Source organism: Calypte anna, chromosome 9 (genome assembly GCF_003957555.1).
Source record: "Calypte anna isolate BGI_N300 chromosome 9, bCalAnn1_v1.p, whole genome shotgun sequence".
Taxonomy (NCBI): domain Eukaryota; kingdom Metazoa; phylum Chordata; class Aves; order Apodiformes; family Trochilidae; genus Calypte; species Calypte anna.
Window position 1 is genome coordinate 15,834,079 of NC_044255.1, and position 15,016 is coordinate 15,849,094.

General features: G+C 40.7%; 1 protein-coding gene across 1 annotated transcript in view; it reads left to right on the top strand.

The window, feature by feature from the left end:
• The window catches only part of PSMD1 (proteasome 26S subunit, non-ATPase 1), a 61,095-nt gene that overhangs the window by 43,076 nt on the left and 3,003 nt on the right, over positions 1-15,016 (top strand). Inside the window, exons 19-23 of the mRNA XM_030455834.1 lie at positions 4,333-4,435; positions 9,494-9,663; positions 11,324-11,416; positions 12,981-13,073; positions 14,857-15,003. Of these exons, the coding sequence (XP_030311694.1) occupies positions 4,333-4,435; positions 9,494-9,663; positions 11,324-11,416; positions 12,981-13,073; positions 14,857-15,003 (606 nt within the window). The remainder of the gene's footprint in view (positions 1-4,332; positions 4,436-9,493; positions 9,664-11,323; positions 11,417-12,980; positions 13,074-14,856; positions 15,004-15,016) is intronic.

The following is a 15,016-nucleotide window of genomic DNA, read 5'->3' on the forward strand; positions in this document are numbered from 1 at the left end:
TTTAGAGATAAATGTAATACCTAAGCTTGTTAAATGGGTGATTAAAATAGTTGGCCAGAAAATACAGAATGAGATATATAGTCTGGGGTTCAGTGGCTTGTTTAAAAATGGGAAGAGGAGCTGAAAAAGCTTAATGCCAGAGCCTTGGCTGAGCCAAACTTTGTGTGGTGTTACATACTGTAGATACAGAAGCTGATTCATTACTCAGTCTCAGAAGCACTGCAGAGATTGGAAGACAAACAAACAAACTAACCCACAAAAACCTACAGATAACAGACAATCCCTGAAATACGCTGCTAGTTTAGAAATTAAACAGAATGTTTTACTGATTTTGAACATCCCAAAAATAAGTTACCATAGTATCTTGCTCAAAAGTAAAAGGAATATTTTTAGTAATTTGCTGCCAATTAAGTTATTTATTATGCATGGGAAAGTTTCTGGAGCTCTCTGCCAGTCTGAATTATTTTCCTCTGATATGAAAAGGTGGAGTTCAGAGAACAAGCTGGTTTTGGACTGCAGTGACATATTTTGATTTGATCAGATTCCTGAGTGGCACTCTGGGGCACTTTGTGCCCAAATGTCTAACTTGATATATGTGAGTACTTACACTGCTGGATAAACAACTGGTAAAGAGGAGTGTGATGGATTTAATATCCCACAAGCTGCACATGTGGCCTTGATGGTCTTACAGAGAAGCTCAGTGTTACTGTATCATCGTGGTTGAATGGTGATAGAATCATCATCCCTGGAGGTGTTCAAAGCACCAGACTTGTTAAGTGTTAGGGTTGTTAAAGTTGGCTTCTGTTATCATAAAGATCTTTTCCAAGCAGAATAATTCTGTGATCACTGCTGCCAAGTACTTCATGATGTGAAGTGATTCACATGTGAAGCATGTGAGAGGTATTTTAATGAAGATTGTGATGTATAGTCTGACCAGCTTCCTGTCACTACTTTTAATTTTTTTCTGTTCTGGGATTATTTTACTTTTTTTGGTAAACTTCTTGTTTGTGACCTTTGGGCTAGAAGGATTTTAAATGATCTGATGGTAATTTGTGAAAAAGATGACAGCAAACAATCTTCCTTGAATAGGTTTAGATTTTTCAGAGCTAACATCAGAGCTTTGAGAGCTGAGCTTTGCAATGCTGAAATGTCAGCAATAATCAGAGATTTAAGAATTGCAGTGTTTTGGTTTAAAAGGATCCATTTTTGTTGTAAGAGATTGTAGATGTAAGCCTTTGCTCTCCTTTTTGCTTTGTATTTATATTCCTCTTTGTTGTGTTCACTATTTATTTTAAAAGATTAATTTAAAGAGTTTAAATACAGAGTTTAAAGAATTGTCATTATATGGAGGTCCCTTCAACTTGCAACTTGCTGAAGTGCCAAAAATGGGTAGCAAATCTTGTTTAAAGCTGATTTGGCCTCTTTGAAGTTGAAACACAGTTCCTCCATGTACAGCCAGCATGATTTTTCCTGACCTCTGCTAGTACATTTAAGAGCTGTATAAGTGCAGGATATGGAACAATAACAAGTTTATTTTGTGAAATGGAATCCTTAATTATAGATGTGATGAGATCATTGAAACAGAAATCAGTGACAACTTCATTGTGCATTTGTGACCTGCAGAGCAATTAAGACAGCAATTTTTGAGACAAACTGCATGTCCAGCATATTGAAATGAATTAACTTATTCCTGGTTTTGTGTTAGTATAGTCATCTTGGCAAAATGAGAAGATAAGCAAGGTCAAGCCTTTTCCTCCATCCTCCTTCAATCACCTTGGCCTATTATCTTTAAGATGTGAAGAAATCAGGACCAGATTGCTGTCTTTTTCCCATTTAGCTGGAATGCTAGGTCTTGTTAGGATGCAGGAATAATTTTTGCCATGTTCTGGTAGCACCTTCACATTCATTCATTTAACCTGATACTTAAGGTTAAGAGGCCTCTGCATACTGTGTGCCCTTTAAAGAGAGCAAGTTTATGCAGAATAACACGAGCTTTTGAAGAAGATAGAATATCTAAACAGTTTAAAACCTGTTTTATTAACAACAGATTCCTAAATACTCTTGTTCTTAAGAGCCTGCATTTGCAGTTTGAAATCACTGGCATGTCATTTTGGTCAGCACTAATTACCAGAATGGTACATTTGTATTTTTAGTAAAGATTCAATGAGTCACTATCTGCATTTTAGTATTCCTTCTGGAAGTTGCCCAAATAACTTTCTTGATAGCTTTTCCAAATGCTGTAACATTTTTAAAGTGCTTTGAAGATTTCAAGGGGGAGAACAGAGCATGTGGATTTCATAACATATGAACTAAACTTATCCAGTGGTATGGGATGCACTTCTTTGCTGCAGTTTGAAGGAAAACTTGTAGCATAATGAAGGGCTCTGCTAGACAATCTCTGGCAGATTTTGCTTCAACAGCTTAAGAAATTACTGTCTCTTGACGTTTTGCTACATTCTGTAGGAAGTCAATGCCCCAATAAGCAAAAACAACCTTTGTCTACTGCTTTTTCTCGAAGAGATGGAGCAGTGGCTTCATGTAAGGACAATGCCTTTGTGAACTGCTACAGCTAGAGCTTCCAAAGCAGGCTTTCTCCAGCAGCAAAGAAGGTTTTCAGCTGGGACCTGCGCTAAAAAACTGCATTCCTGTGAAGCATTTGCCTTATAGGAACAGTGCATAAGCATGCAAGACTACCATGCATTTTAGTGTTGAGGCAGTCCTTCAATTTGAGTTTGTCTGGTCCCCAAGGCCAGGCAAGGTAGTTTCCCATGCCTTCATAGAAGAACTTTGCTCCTTCTGATGTGTAAATAAAATTTTGGAAAGGTCACACACAGTTCTTTTTTGAGAAATGGTAGAGGTCCATGGCTTGTGATTCACAGGTGTGCAGAATTTATCTGAAAGCAGAATGCTCTACTACATGTTTTATATTTTTGTAAGTAGAGAGTATAAGGACTTTCTTTTTGTAGCTGTTTGATGCTTGTTCATTGAACACCTGCTCTCAGCTGATTCTCTGCTGCAACCATCCCATACTGCCTGGAGAGGTGCCAATTGTTCCACTAAGGTTCAGCAGCCAAGCTTCTGTCCCTTGATCCCTTGCAGTTCTTGGTGTTCCCATTAGCTCCCATGGTGTCCTGATGCCATAGCTGGTGGGTTCTCGGTGGGCTCAGGTGTTTTGTTCATATTCTCTGTACTAGTGTACACGTGGGAAGGGCCTGTGGAAGGCATATTAGGGAAAGGGTGCTCAAAGGGCAGCACACCACAACCAGGGAAGGTGGGAAACTTCCCCCACCTGCCCTGCCTCGTCTTTTCCAAGTGAGGTTTTCCAAGTGCCCTCTGTTCTGAGGTGCTGCTCCATCAGACTTCAGGTGCCAGCATGAACACTAGCAGTCCTACTGAATTTCTTCTCACTTCACCCAGGATTTCATTCTCTGAAGATTTGATTGTAGTATAAATTGCACATTACAGTTAACCAAACGAGTTTTGTAGCATCCATCTATTTTTACAAATACTCCAAACACAGAAGGTGAGCCCAGAGTCAGGGGAATGATGTGCTCCAAACAGAGGCACTGGAATCCTACTACTCAGCTCAACCAAAGGAATAGTTTTATGTGTATCTTCTGTGTCCCTGAACTTAATAATATCTAAAGGCTTTGGTTCACCAGTCTGCATGTGGTTGCCCTTGCTACTGCACAAGGCCCTGTTCCAGGGTGCAAATGCAAACTAAGGTATTTTTTCCAGTGTACATAAGGTCAGGCGTAAGAAACAAACTATTTATATTAAATATGTAAACCTCAGTGTAAGCTTTTATAATAAAAATTGGGAGAGCATGAAAAAGCATAAACGGAGTAAAGCAAGAGCAAGGTTTTGTCAGTATATCCAGAATAAACCCTGCTTTGTGTGTGCAGTATTTCCCTGCCACACAAGTCTGTGTGGTTGCTCTGAAAATGTGTGCTGTACCTTTTATTGAGCTTTAAGAAATGCAAGAAAATGTAATTTGCCTCCTTTTGGGAACAGGGACTACTAACTAAAACCTTCTCTGTGCAAAGGGGAATTGGTGACCAGAGGTCTAGTATTAGCACAAAATATGTATTAATATTAGCACTTATTTAGACTGAAAAATGGAAATAGCTGCTGTTTTCCCTTCTAATTAATTTTTAGTGGATGGCTTGTAACACCAGTAGCTAAAGCCATTAAAAAAAAAAGTCATCATAGGAACAGAAATCCAGGATGCTTCCAGTCAAGACAGAATATTTGACTTGTGCAGTGAGTTTTATATCTTTCTCTCTCACTATTTTCTTTCTATGTTTGTGTTTGTTGTTTTTTTTATTCCAGGTCAGCCAGTTCAGACAGCTCTATTCCAAAGTGATCAATGATAAGCATGATGATGTTATGGCAAAGTTTGGAGCGATCCTAGCACAAGGCATTTTGGATGCAGGTAATCTCTCAAATGGTTGAAATTTCTTGAATCTATTTGGCTATGGTAGATGTAGCCCAAATTTAATTTGGGAGATGGGGTGCTGGCTTTGTCTGTTCTATAATAGTAGCAAAAAATCTCTAATTTCAAGTAATTTTATCTAGCTAAGGAAATAAACCCTGTTTTGTAGTTTCAGCCTGTATCAGTGTGCTTCTGTTTGGAGAGGCTCAACCCATTAATTGGGATGGAATTCTTGTCCAGAAGCCTGGACAATTGTGATCTTTTTGTTCTGTTTTGTTGATTTATAGCACAATATGTTGCTTCTTTATTTTTCAAAGTAAGCAACTGCTTCAGAAATTTGGAAACCTTTCAGTATCTAGTCCTCATATTTTGCTTTTTCTGTTAAAAACTAACATAACCAGTTTAAAATACATACATGTATTCAGTAAGTTTTAATTACTAAAGTTAGCCTCTTTCCTCATTATTAACTAAGCTGTTGCAGAAAGAAGGAAGCACATTTAACTGCATCACTGTTACTTCAGGAGACTCAGTTTCAGAGACACTACCTTTTTCTAGCTAGGAAACTTATCTCATGAGTGTTAATGACTAAATGTTAATGCCAGGAGCATTAGCATTTCACAGGGACTGAATTGCAGGGCCTATTAAGGAAAGTTTCTGTAAGCAAAGAGGACAGACAGTGTTTTGTTTTGAATTTTTCCTTCTCCTGGAGTTCAGACTTGTGCAGCACTGTGTGTTAATAGCACCCCCTTTATGAGTTTTCAAACACAGTTTCTCCCATCTGGACTGTTGTGCTGTGGCTGTTTCTTGCCATGCACCTTCTTACTCCCTCTGGTAAGCAGGAAGGAACTGGTTTTCCTTGTACTCTGACATCATAAGAAAGGAGTCTCATGTATTTGTCTCTGTGGCCTGGCTTTAAGCACAGCACCGTGCACTGTGCTTACACAGTGTTGGTATGAAATTACTGCATCTCCAAGACATGTTGTGAGGGGAGAAAAACCAGGGCTGCCTGCACCTATCTGCATAGAAGTGTGCTAAAAAATTCCCTTCCTAGTGGGGCATGTGGCAGTCAGGCTTCTCAGTGCTTTGTCACCAGGGTACCCATATAAGGAAGCAACGGGAACTCCTTTCTTGATCTATTTTGCTTCCCAGGTACCCTTCCTGGAGTTCAGACTAAGCAATATTCTTGGCACAGGACTCTTAAAATAATTTTGATCATTCCCATATTCCTACTGTGTTGCTGGGAAGCCAGATCCCAGCACAAAGAGATTTTTCTCTCAGCAGTACAGACCTGCTTCAAATTCCTGCCTTTAAGATTAAATAATAAAAATGCAGCTAAAACCTTATTTGCTTCGCGTGTCACTTGTATTTTATAATGACTTGGAAACCAGAAGCATCCAGTTTTAATAAACTACATGTGAACTTGTGCCAGCTTTAACCTCTTTATTTCTTGCTGCACTGCTGGGGGAAGGCTGTGAACTACCCTTTTTTAACCTATTGCGCTTTCATTAGAGCCTATTAAAAGAATAAACTCCTTTTATCTCTCCTGTACAACTACAAGTGCTTATCTGAAACAATGAGCTATAGAATTTAATTATTACCAGGAAGAAGAGGTTCTTAGTGTCATTTACCACACTTGTGGCAATTGCATTTGTAGGAGGAAAGTATAATTCTCTTCCAGTGATAAGCTTTGATTAGAAGTGCAAGATTTCCAGTGCGACTGGGAGAATGATGCACTAGAGGTGGGGTTTTGGGGGCAGTTGTTAGACTAATGGTTTCGTGGAAGGAGCAGGATATCTTGGGAGCACTGAAATGGAAATGAAGAATTAGCCCTCGTCTATTTGTTAGTCCCCAGCAGCTACATTTTCACATCTTCCATAAAATTAGAAAGATGTAGACATTCTAAATTTAGCTTAGAGTTACATTTTTTCCCCCTCTGAACTTCTGTAATGCTTCTCTTCATGCTCTCTTATTCCTGGCTGATGACTCTCTTTCTGTTCTTTGCAAAATCAATATGCTTTATTTTCTGGGGTATGTATTTTTAAATGTGAGCTACAAAAAGGATATACTGATCTAATTAGATGTCAGCATTTTACCTGCTTGAATGCTATTTTGCGCTCTAGTCTTTAGGTACATTCTCTGGTTCTTAACGCCATGTTTCTCAGTATCAGTCCTTACACAAATATTGATGTAGTATATCTGGAAAATAATTTTCTCAATATGAAGGAAAGGTTTGGGTGGGGCCAGTGAAGGGGTTGGGGACAGGGTGTAGCACAAGGCAGTGCAGACTGAAGACAGAGAAGCTGTTTTCAACCCGATGGTCAATGTACTGGAATTTTCCACAGCTTGGAGACATTTGTATTGTGTGATGAAAAGGAAAATGTCACCCAAGTAACAGAGGAAAGAGTTGTCCATCTCCTCACTGCTGCCTCTCCAGATAGACATCCCACATGATGTGTTATATTTAGGATGTTCAGGACTTGAGTACAAAAAATAAGTATTGATGTGTTAGGTGGGCTCTCCCATGTGTTGAATTCAGTGCTACTGTTTCTCACCTTTCTCCTGCATGTCCCTGCTCATGAGCTTTTCATGTACAGCTGGGTGTAACTCTCTGGTTGGAAAAAAAGCCATTACCCTGTGCTAATGCTTTTGTCCATTAGACTAGAGCTACCTTGTCTTTTATTGCCCATATGAATCAAATTGCTCCCACATGCTGAGATCAACTCTTCTGAGGTTTTGATGGTTCATCCTGTGAGATTTTGATTTTTTTTTTTTGTGCTGCAGCTAACAGTTCATGTCATCTTCATTCACTACATAGGTGAAATGGATTTTAAGTCTTTGCTGGCAGAGAAAGAAACAGTATGATGCTGTTTGAAAATGGGATACTGCGGAGGCCAGGGCTGGAAACTAATTTTCAAGGTCCACAAAGCATCCTTATCTAATGACTGTTATGCTGCTGTGTTGTCCACTGCTGTGCTGCCAGGGTACTACCCAGTGCCACATGACTATGTAGAATGAATTCATCAAAGTATATACATCAGCAGCAGCTGCTTGCTTCGTTTCCCTCTTATTAGCTGACATGAAGCTTTGAACCAGCAAATCCTCACAGCCTTCAGAACAGCTGTTTTAGTTCCAGCAAACCTTACCACAGTGGCAGTGTCAGTCCTGTGGGATGGACCTTATAGGACTACCCAAGGAGCCCGGAAATTTTTTCTTCTGTGTTTTTTTGGGGGGATTTTTTTTTCCAGGCATCATGTCAGAGCTTTCAGCCATCCAGCCAAAGATCTGGAATGTCTCACTTCCAGGTTGTCAAAGCCGCTTCTTAATCTTGAAGATAAATTAGAGTTGTGCAATATCATGTCTCTCCACCTTTCCTGCGCACCACAAAGCCCTGGGAGTGAGCAGAAAGAAGTAAAACAGAAGAAAAAAGTAATCTGATGACATCTTTTCAATATGAAATCTGTTACTCATCTAGGAAATTCCAGATAGTTATAATATAATAGAATAGAATAGATTTTTAAAGGTTAAAATACAGTCTGAAAATTAAAGTCCAGAAGTTTGGTAAAGTCTTCTTCAGCTGCTTGTGCAAAATTCACTGGGCTGCTTGATCCAGAATATCTGCAGATTGCTCACCTGGCCCTTACACGGTCATGCAGTATGTTCAAAATAAAAGTTCAAAACAAAAATGAGGGAGAAGACCAGAAATTTGAGTATGCAGTGTTTGACATGCTTATGGATAGTAGAAGACCTCAGGCAGCCCCTCGTTAATGCTGTGGGAAATTCAAGTATAAGGTCAAGAGATTAGAACTGGAGCAAGTAATGAGAAGCAGAGCAGATCTAGACATAGGAAAAGATGAGACTATATGATTGCCTTTCTTCAAAGAGGTGACTGGATGATGTTCTCTAGTCAAACAGCAGGAGATCCATTGCTACCACTAAAGGAAAAGCAAGGAGATTGTATGCAGTGTATCCTATAGGAGGGCATTGAAATCCTCATGATAATAGTCCGTGGCTTCTCCTATCACTGACAAGTAACTGAGATGAGCTTACTGCTTCATTCAGGGCTTGCATTAATTTTGGCAGCAGAAGTTAATTTTCCTTCTCTTTAAAACTCAGGCAGCTCCACTGCTGCCTGGCCCTCTTGGGGTGGTTGGTTGTGGGATTCAGAATGCTCTTCCAGATTGGGAACTTTAAAGTGCCCCAGCTTGCAGTGAGTGGGTGTTTGTATTTTAACCAAATTAACTTCCTGCTCTGTCTTGTCAGCGGTAATAGACTTGCCTGGTGCCCTCTTCAACTCAATTCGCTGTGTTCATCAGAGGACTGAAGATCACATTAACACTTTCTCACTCTGCCTGCAAGCCTGATCTTTCAATTTGGTTTCTAACTGTGTGTTTCTGCACTGTATCAACATACGGAGTTGATTTGGTCTCTGCGAGTACAAACCAAGACTTGGTTGTCTGGCAGAGGTGTAATTTTGCTGCAAAGACTGCAGGAGCTTGTCTCTTTGCTGCTTAGGTTGATAAACTCTAGAAGAAACTTCTGAAGTTGCTGCTGTTGACATTTTTTTATACTGAGATGGTGTAGGGTAAAAACCTAGGCATAATTCATCTGAATAACTGACAGCTCAGGGAGGCAGCCACAAAAAGAGAAGTTTCTTTATACACTGCTTCCCTTATGAGTCTTGCTTTGTGAATCACCTACAAGCTGTTTTAAAACTGTTTGTGGCAAAGGTTTGCCTTTTTGTCTTCCTTTCCCTGCCTTCTCCACTGTACTTATATTTAACCTGTATCCTGGCAAAGTGAGCGTGCAAGGGCTGTATTCATTGATTGCAGTTGGGTAATATCTAGCAGATCAAGCAGTTTGGTTGTTAGGCTGCCTGTCTGGTTTACTGTGTAAGCTGTGACAGGAGGTACATTCCAGAAGAAAAAGCTGACAGCATTGTGGTCTGGCTCATGCTGTGTTATTGCCTTCACAGCAGATCTGAGATGCATTGCTCAGATGTCTTTGTGGAGTACCCAGGAATGCATTAACTAACTTAATGTCTTTTATGATTCCTTGCAGGGGGCCATAATGTAACTATCTCGCTGCAGTCGAGGACAGGACATACTCACATGCCTTCTGTGGTGGGGGTTCTGGTCTTCACCCAGTTCTGGTTCTGGTTCCCTCTGTCACACTTCTTGTCACTGGCTTTCACCCCGACCTGTGTCATTGGCCTTAACAAGGATCTCAAGGTACACAGTGAGCAGAGAGAAGAGGTGCTGATAGCTGCTTGGAAGACTCAAGTGGTCTGGGAGGGGTGTGGATGGTTGTTTGGTTTTTTTTTTTGTTCCCTTGTGCCATGTCTCTAGCTTGTCTGTGCCAGAAAGGGTGCTAACTAGAAGAAGTCTGAAAATCAGGCTTAAATTGCAGAGCTGGTGGTGGGAACAGGGACAAGAAAAATGTAGAGAGCTGACTTTGACCCCCTTACTTCAAATTATCTTGCAAAGAAATGAATTCTGGTCAGTATATGTGGGCAGAGACCACCCCATCGTTACTCTAGAAGGACAAGGTTATTTTAAAAAAAGAAAGTGTGTTGCCTTCCCTGCCATCCCAAATAAATTATGTTATGTTCTCCCCTAGGAAAGCTAGCAGTGGGAAAACAGGATTTGTTTGTATTCCTTGTGGAGTAAACATTAAACTAAACAGTTGTGGGTTCTGCACTTTTCTTAGGCATCTGTTCTTCCAGCTGATCAGCTGTGATATGGCCTCGGCAAGCTGTGTGCCATGCTGGGTCTCCTGTGCTGAAAAACTGACCTAGTAACTTCCACAAAAATTATTCTGTGTGTGGCACCACCACCTGTCATTGTCACTGGCTTAACTCTGCAACATGCAGAGTTTGCGGGGGTCTGGGCTGCTTTCTGAGTCCCTCTGTGGGACTGAGTCAGCTCACGAGGTCGCAGCCCCTGGCCCACAGCCTTATGGCTCAAGGTTGCTCTTCTCCACCTGTCTCCAGCTGAGCATTGACTTGAATTATGGAAGGTCAAAATTCTCTGTTTGAAGAGAGAGGTTTGCATGAAAATGCCTCCCCTCCCGTGCTCTATCCCTCCTGTTTTGTACTTTATAGGGATTGTGTTGCTCCTTGTCTCTGCACCTCTCTGGTGGTGACAGGCTCAGCACCTTTTTGGCTCCTTGGCTGTACTGCTCTTTTGACTACCTCTCCCCATCCATTACACTTTTCCAGGAGTCCAAAAGGCAGTAGGTGAGGTTATCTTGTATAACTGGACTTGCATCCTAAAGCCAGCTACAGGCTGGATGTGTGCTGTGGGCTGCACCACACCCCCCTTGCTTTTTCTGTAATGTATTCTAAAGGAAGAGAGTTGAGATACTGCAGAAATTGAGTTTAATAACTTGGATTGCCTGTCAAAAGATAGTTTAAGTAGCTGAGAATATGGGATATTGTTAACCCACCCCCAAAATGCACTGTCCTTTTGTAAGAGGTGAATGTCAGGCAGTGCTTGGTTTGCCCTAGCGTGCGTTGACAGAGCAGATCTTCACTTAGATCTTAAACCAATTTTGTGGTAATACAAGTAGGCACAGCAACATCAAAACCACAAAAAGCTTCAAAACAATGAAAACAAAGCATGGTGTGAATAGCATGGAGTGTATGGAGAAGTCTGGGAGATCTTGCCAGAGTCAAATTATAGAATAATTAAATAACATTGTTCTAGTTGAACTGTTGCCACTGATAACAGTTTCTCAACTTCCGGAGAGGAAGAAGGGGAAGCTTGTATTCTTTAGAGGATCTTTGTTTGTCTCTGCTGGAAGGAAAATGAACCTAACGTAATTATTCTGATGTAGGTTTTTTTTCCCCGCTTTTCTCATTTCTAACAATTTTTTAATTGTTTGTCTTAGATGCCAAAAGTCCAGTACAAGTCCAACTGTAAGCCGTCCACATTTGCCTACCCCCCACCTCTTGAGGTACCAAAGGAAAAGGAGAAAGAAAAGGTATTTGGTGCAGTTATCTGTGTTGTAAAGACTAGCCTGTTTTTCCTCCTAGTATAAACACTGACTTTGGTGGCACTAACAGGGAGTGTAAAGAGCAAAAGAAAAATTGGCAGGCACTATTGTCTCTGAAGGAGAATTCTAGCTATTTTTTCCTGCTGTGCCTGGAACTGTTGCTGATTATGGCATACAACTACTGGGATACTGAGACATTGGAACACCTCCCTACTCTCCAGTGGCTAAGCAGAAGCATTGATTAATAAAACTCTTTTCCATGCCCTACTGATTTGTATGTGTGTCTCATCTTTGTGCAGCACCAATCATAGTGGGCTCCTTCTTCATGGCTTGGCCTTCAAAATGCTACTGTGGTACAAACATTGAGAATATTAGGTGGGACACTTCTTGTATAGTCCCATATGGAAGGACAGAAGTGTACCTGGGCATGTGGGCCCACGTGCTAGAATAATAGCCATCAGGCCAATGGATTGCAAAAAGGCAACTGTGGAACTGAGACCACGTGAGTAGTTGAGAAGGTAGAGATGAGACCTGTAAAATGACAAGCAGTACAATAGTGGCAGCAATTTGTCTCCTGGCACAGGATAGTAAAAGCTGTTGAGCAGCAGGCAGAGCAGCCCTTAGGGAGCAATTGCAGCAGTGGAGATCTCAGGCATGTCATCCTGATGAATGACATAGTGTGAAAACTGTAAAACATTTTACCAGAATTGAATTCTGGGCAGGACAGATTTCCAAGCCAGCTCAGAAATGAACTCTGATGAAAGGCAAAGCTCACTTCTCATAGATGCTTTCTCACGTTTGGAATATGATGGGACTTGGACAATTCCTTTCTTTTTTAATCTTCCTTGGCCAAAATTTAAGTGTGCCAAGAGCCCACATTTATCCTGGAAATCCTCACCAGCAACTTGACAAATGCAGTTGCTCCCTCCCAGTCCTGAGCAAGTTACAGCAAGATACAGTTACTGTGGATGGAGAGATGTGCTAGGTTCTTGTATTCAAGTGTTATTTCTGAGTACTTTCTGTCTCAGGAGTACCGAAGTCTTCTGTAGACACCTCCACACTGCATTTTGTGTATCCGCTGCTTTAGAGCAAAGAGAAACACTGCTGTCTGATTAGGACAGTGGAACATCTGTAGGTCATTTTAAAGAGTATCTATATACTTGTTACTTTACCTTCAAGACTCTGGCAAGGTTTTTTTTCCTGTAATAATAATTCAATTTGTTGTTCTGTTAAAAAAAAAAGTCTCATATAGACATCCAGACAGTAATGATTAATCTCTAAATTAGGAAGTTTGCTCTCCTTCTGCATATGTGGCTAGACCCAGTCTGCATTTATAGTTTGGTTTGGGTTTTTTTGATGTCTCTGCTGTGTATTTGCTTTGATGGTGGTGTATTTGGCTCTTAAACAGAGCAGTAGGTAGGAAGTAGAACTGATCTTATTGACACCTGCACTGAGATCTGAGCTATTGCTAATTTCCCTTTGTTCCCTTGCCTGTGGAGCTGAAGCACAGTGATGCAGTTGCACTGAATGCCTCCTCTGTTGACTTACCCAGGTTTCCACTGCTGTGCTGTCCATCACTGCAAAAGCCAAGAAGAAGGAAAAGGAGAAGGAGAAAGAGAAGAAGGAAGAGGAGAAGATGGAAGTGGTAGGTGCAAACATTGTAACTCAAATTGTAACTTGTTCCTTCCCTGTAAGTGTGGAAGGTGTCACAAAAACTGACACCCACTCAGCGCTGCCCCCCTGCCACCTGTGTTAGTTCTGAGCCACACATTAACACACATTTCAGTTTACTGCATCCACTGGTTACTGTCTTTACTCTGTGTGTGTGCTGTTACAGGCAAGAGGTGGTATTATATATGAATCCATTATTTCCGAGAGGTAAATCTGTCTTGGTATTTTTAAGTAACTGAATTCCTTAAAAGCAGGAGCTTGTTTGACAAATTTATGTGCAGTTAACCCCATGAACCTTATGTGCATTATTTCACTGCCTGCTGTTTCTAGATCAAGGGAATTTTATCTTTTATCCGGGTGCTTTTCTTATTAATGTGGGAAAGAAGTCTTTATTTAATGTCCTTGGTACCTCTGACCTTTTAAAAAGGTGCTTGATCGTGTCTAATTCAGTTTGAAGCACTGAAGAGTTTCAGCTTTGTGATTTCACACATGCTTAACCTCCTGTTCTGAAAAGTTCACCCTTATGGGAGCAATTTCTTAAGTGTTATGCCCATCTATCAAAATGCGAAACATTTATTCACATCCAGCTTGGGAGCAGTTGAGCTTTGAGCACATAATCTATATGCTGCTCAGTAGTTATTGATGGCTTTGGTCCTCTGATGATTTCTTCCAGTTCATAGACCTGGCACTGGAACTTGTCATCTTCATCTGTAAATAATGGGTCATCCTGGAGCAAGCTGAGGGATAAAGAAATGCCTGGATAATGAATTCTTGGTGTTTGCTGTAATTTTGAAAACATTTTGCTGCTAAAATTCTTGCTGTACCATGAAAAAAAAAAGGCCCTTCCTGTTGTGCTCTGCTAACAGATGCAAATATTTCAAGAACAACTATAGGCTGAAAACATGTTATTTTGACAAGCTCAGCAGAAACACTTTGGATTCCAGTTTCACATCTATGTGAGAAAGCATGGTCACAGAAATATTTTGCCTAATTTAAAAAAAGAAATGCACAAATAGTATGTGAAGGGAGTGTGGCATAGGATCAAGGTGTATGTGTACAATAACCTTCTGAGACCTACTTAAATATGGCCATGTTGTAGGCTGTGACCTTTACACAGATGGCTCAGAAAATTAATCAACTCATGTATGCAAGGTGGAATATCTGGTTTTTTTCTTCTTGCTTTGACAGTGCTTCCTTGTCATCAAACATTGCCTTTTTGAATTATTCTTACTGTACCATATACTAAGTGCAGTGTGCTGAACAGATGCATATTTTTTCTAAAATTGCTACAATGTACAGTTAGGTACAGGTGTTTAGAGGAAGCAATGTGATTGAAGGGATTCAGTTGTGATGCCTGGGTGTGGGTATGCTCCAGATGTCTGGAAAGCTTTTTTGGCTGAATCAAGGAGAAAAAAAACAGAATAGTAAAAAGGGAGCTTGCTGCCACCTGCTGTGTTTGAGTGTTTTGCTATTGTCCTACTGTTTTAGAAGTGTAATTGCTTTCCTGTTTTTCTTTTATGCCTGTTGTGTATGGCCAGTAATCCATAGCCTCCAAGAGTTCTGCACAAGCAGTCAGCATGCCAGGACATGCTGTGCATTTGGTGGTGTTCTTGATAATTTCTTACTGGTTGTTTCCGTATTTTCTTCAGTCTGTACCAGTTTGTACAGAGCAGCACTTTGTACCTTACCCTCTTGAATTGTGAAAGGGCTATAGGCTACTGTTAAAATCATGTTGATGTTCCCCTCCCCTTCCACAGGATGAGACTGAAAAGAAGGATGAAAAGGAAAAGAAAAAAGAGCCTGAACCTAACTTCCAGCTTCTGGACAACCCAGCCAGAGTCATGCCTGCTCAGCTGAAAGTTCTCACTATGACGGAGAGCTGCCGATACCAGCCTTTCAAACCAGTAAGTGTCACCT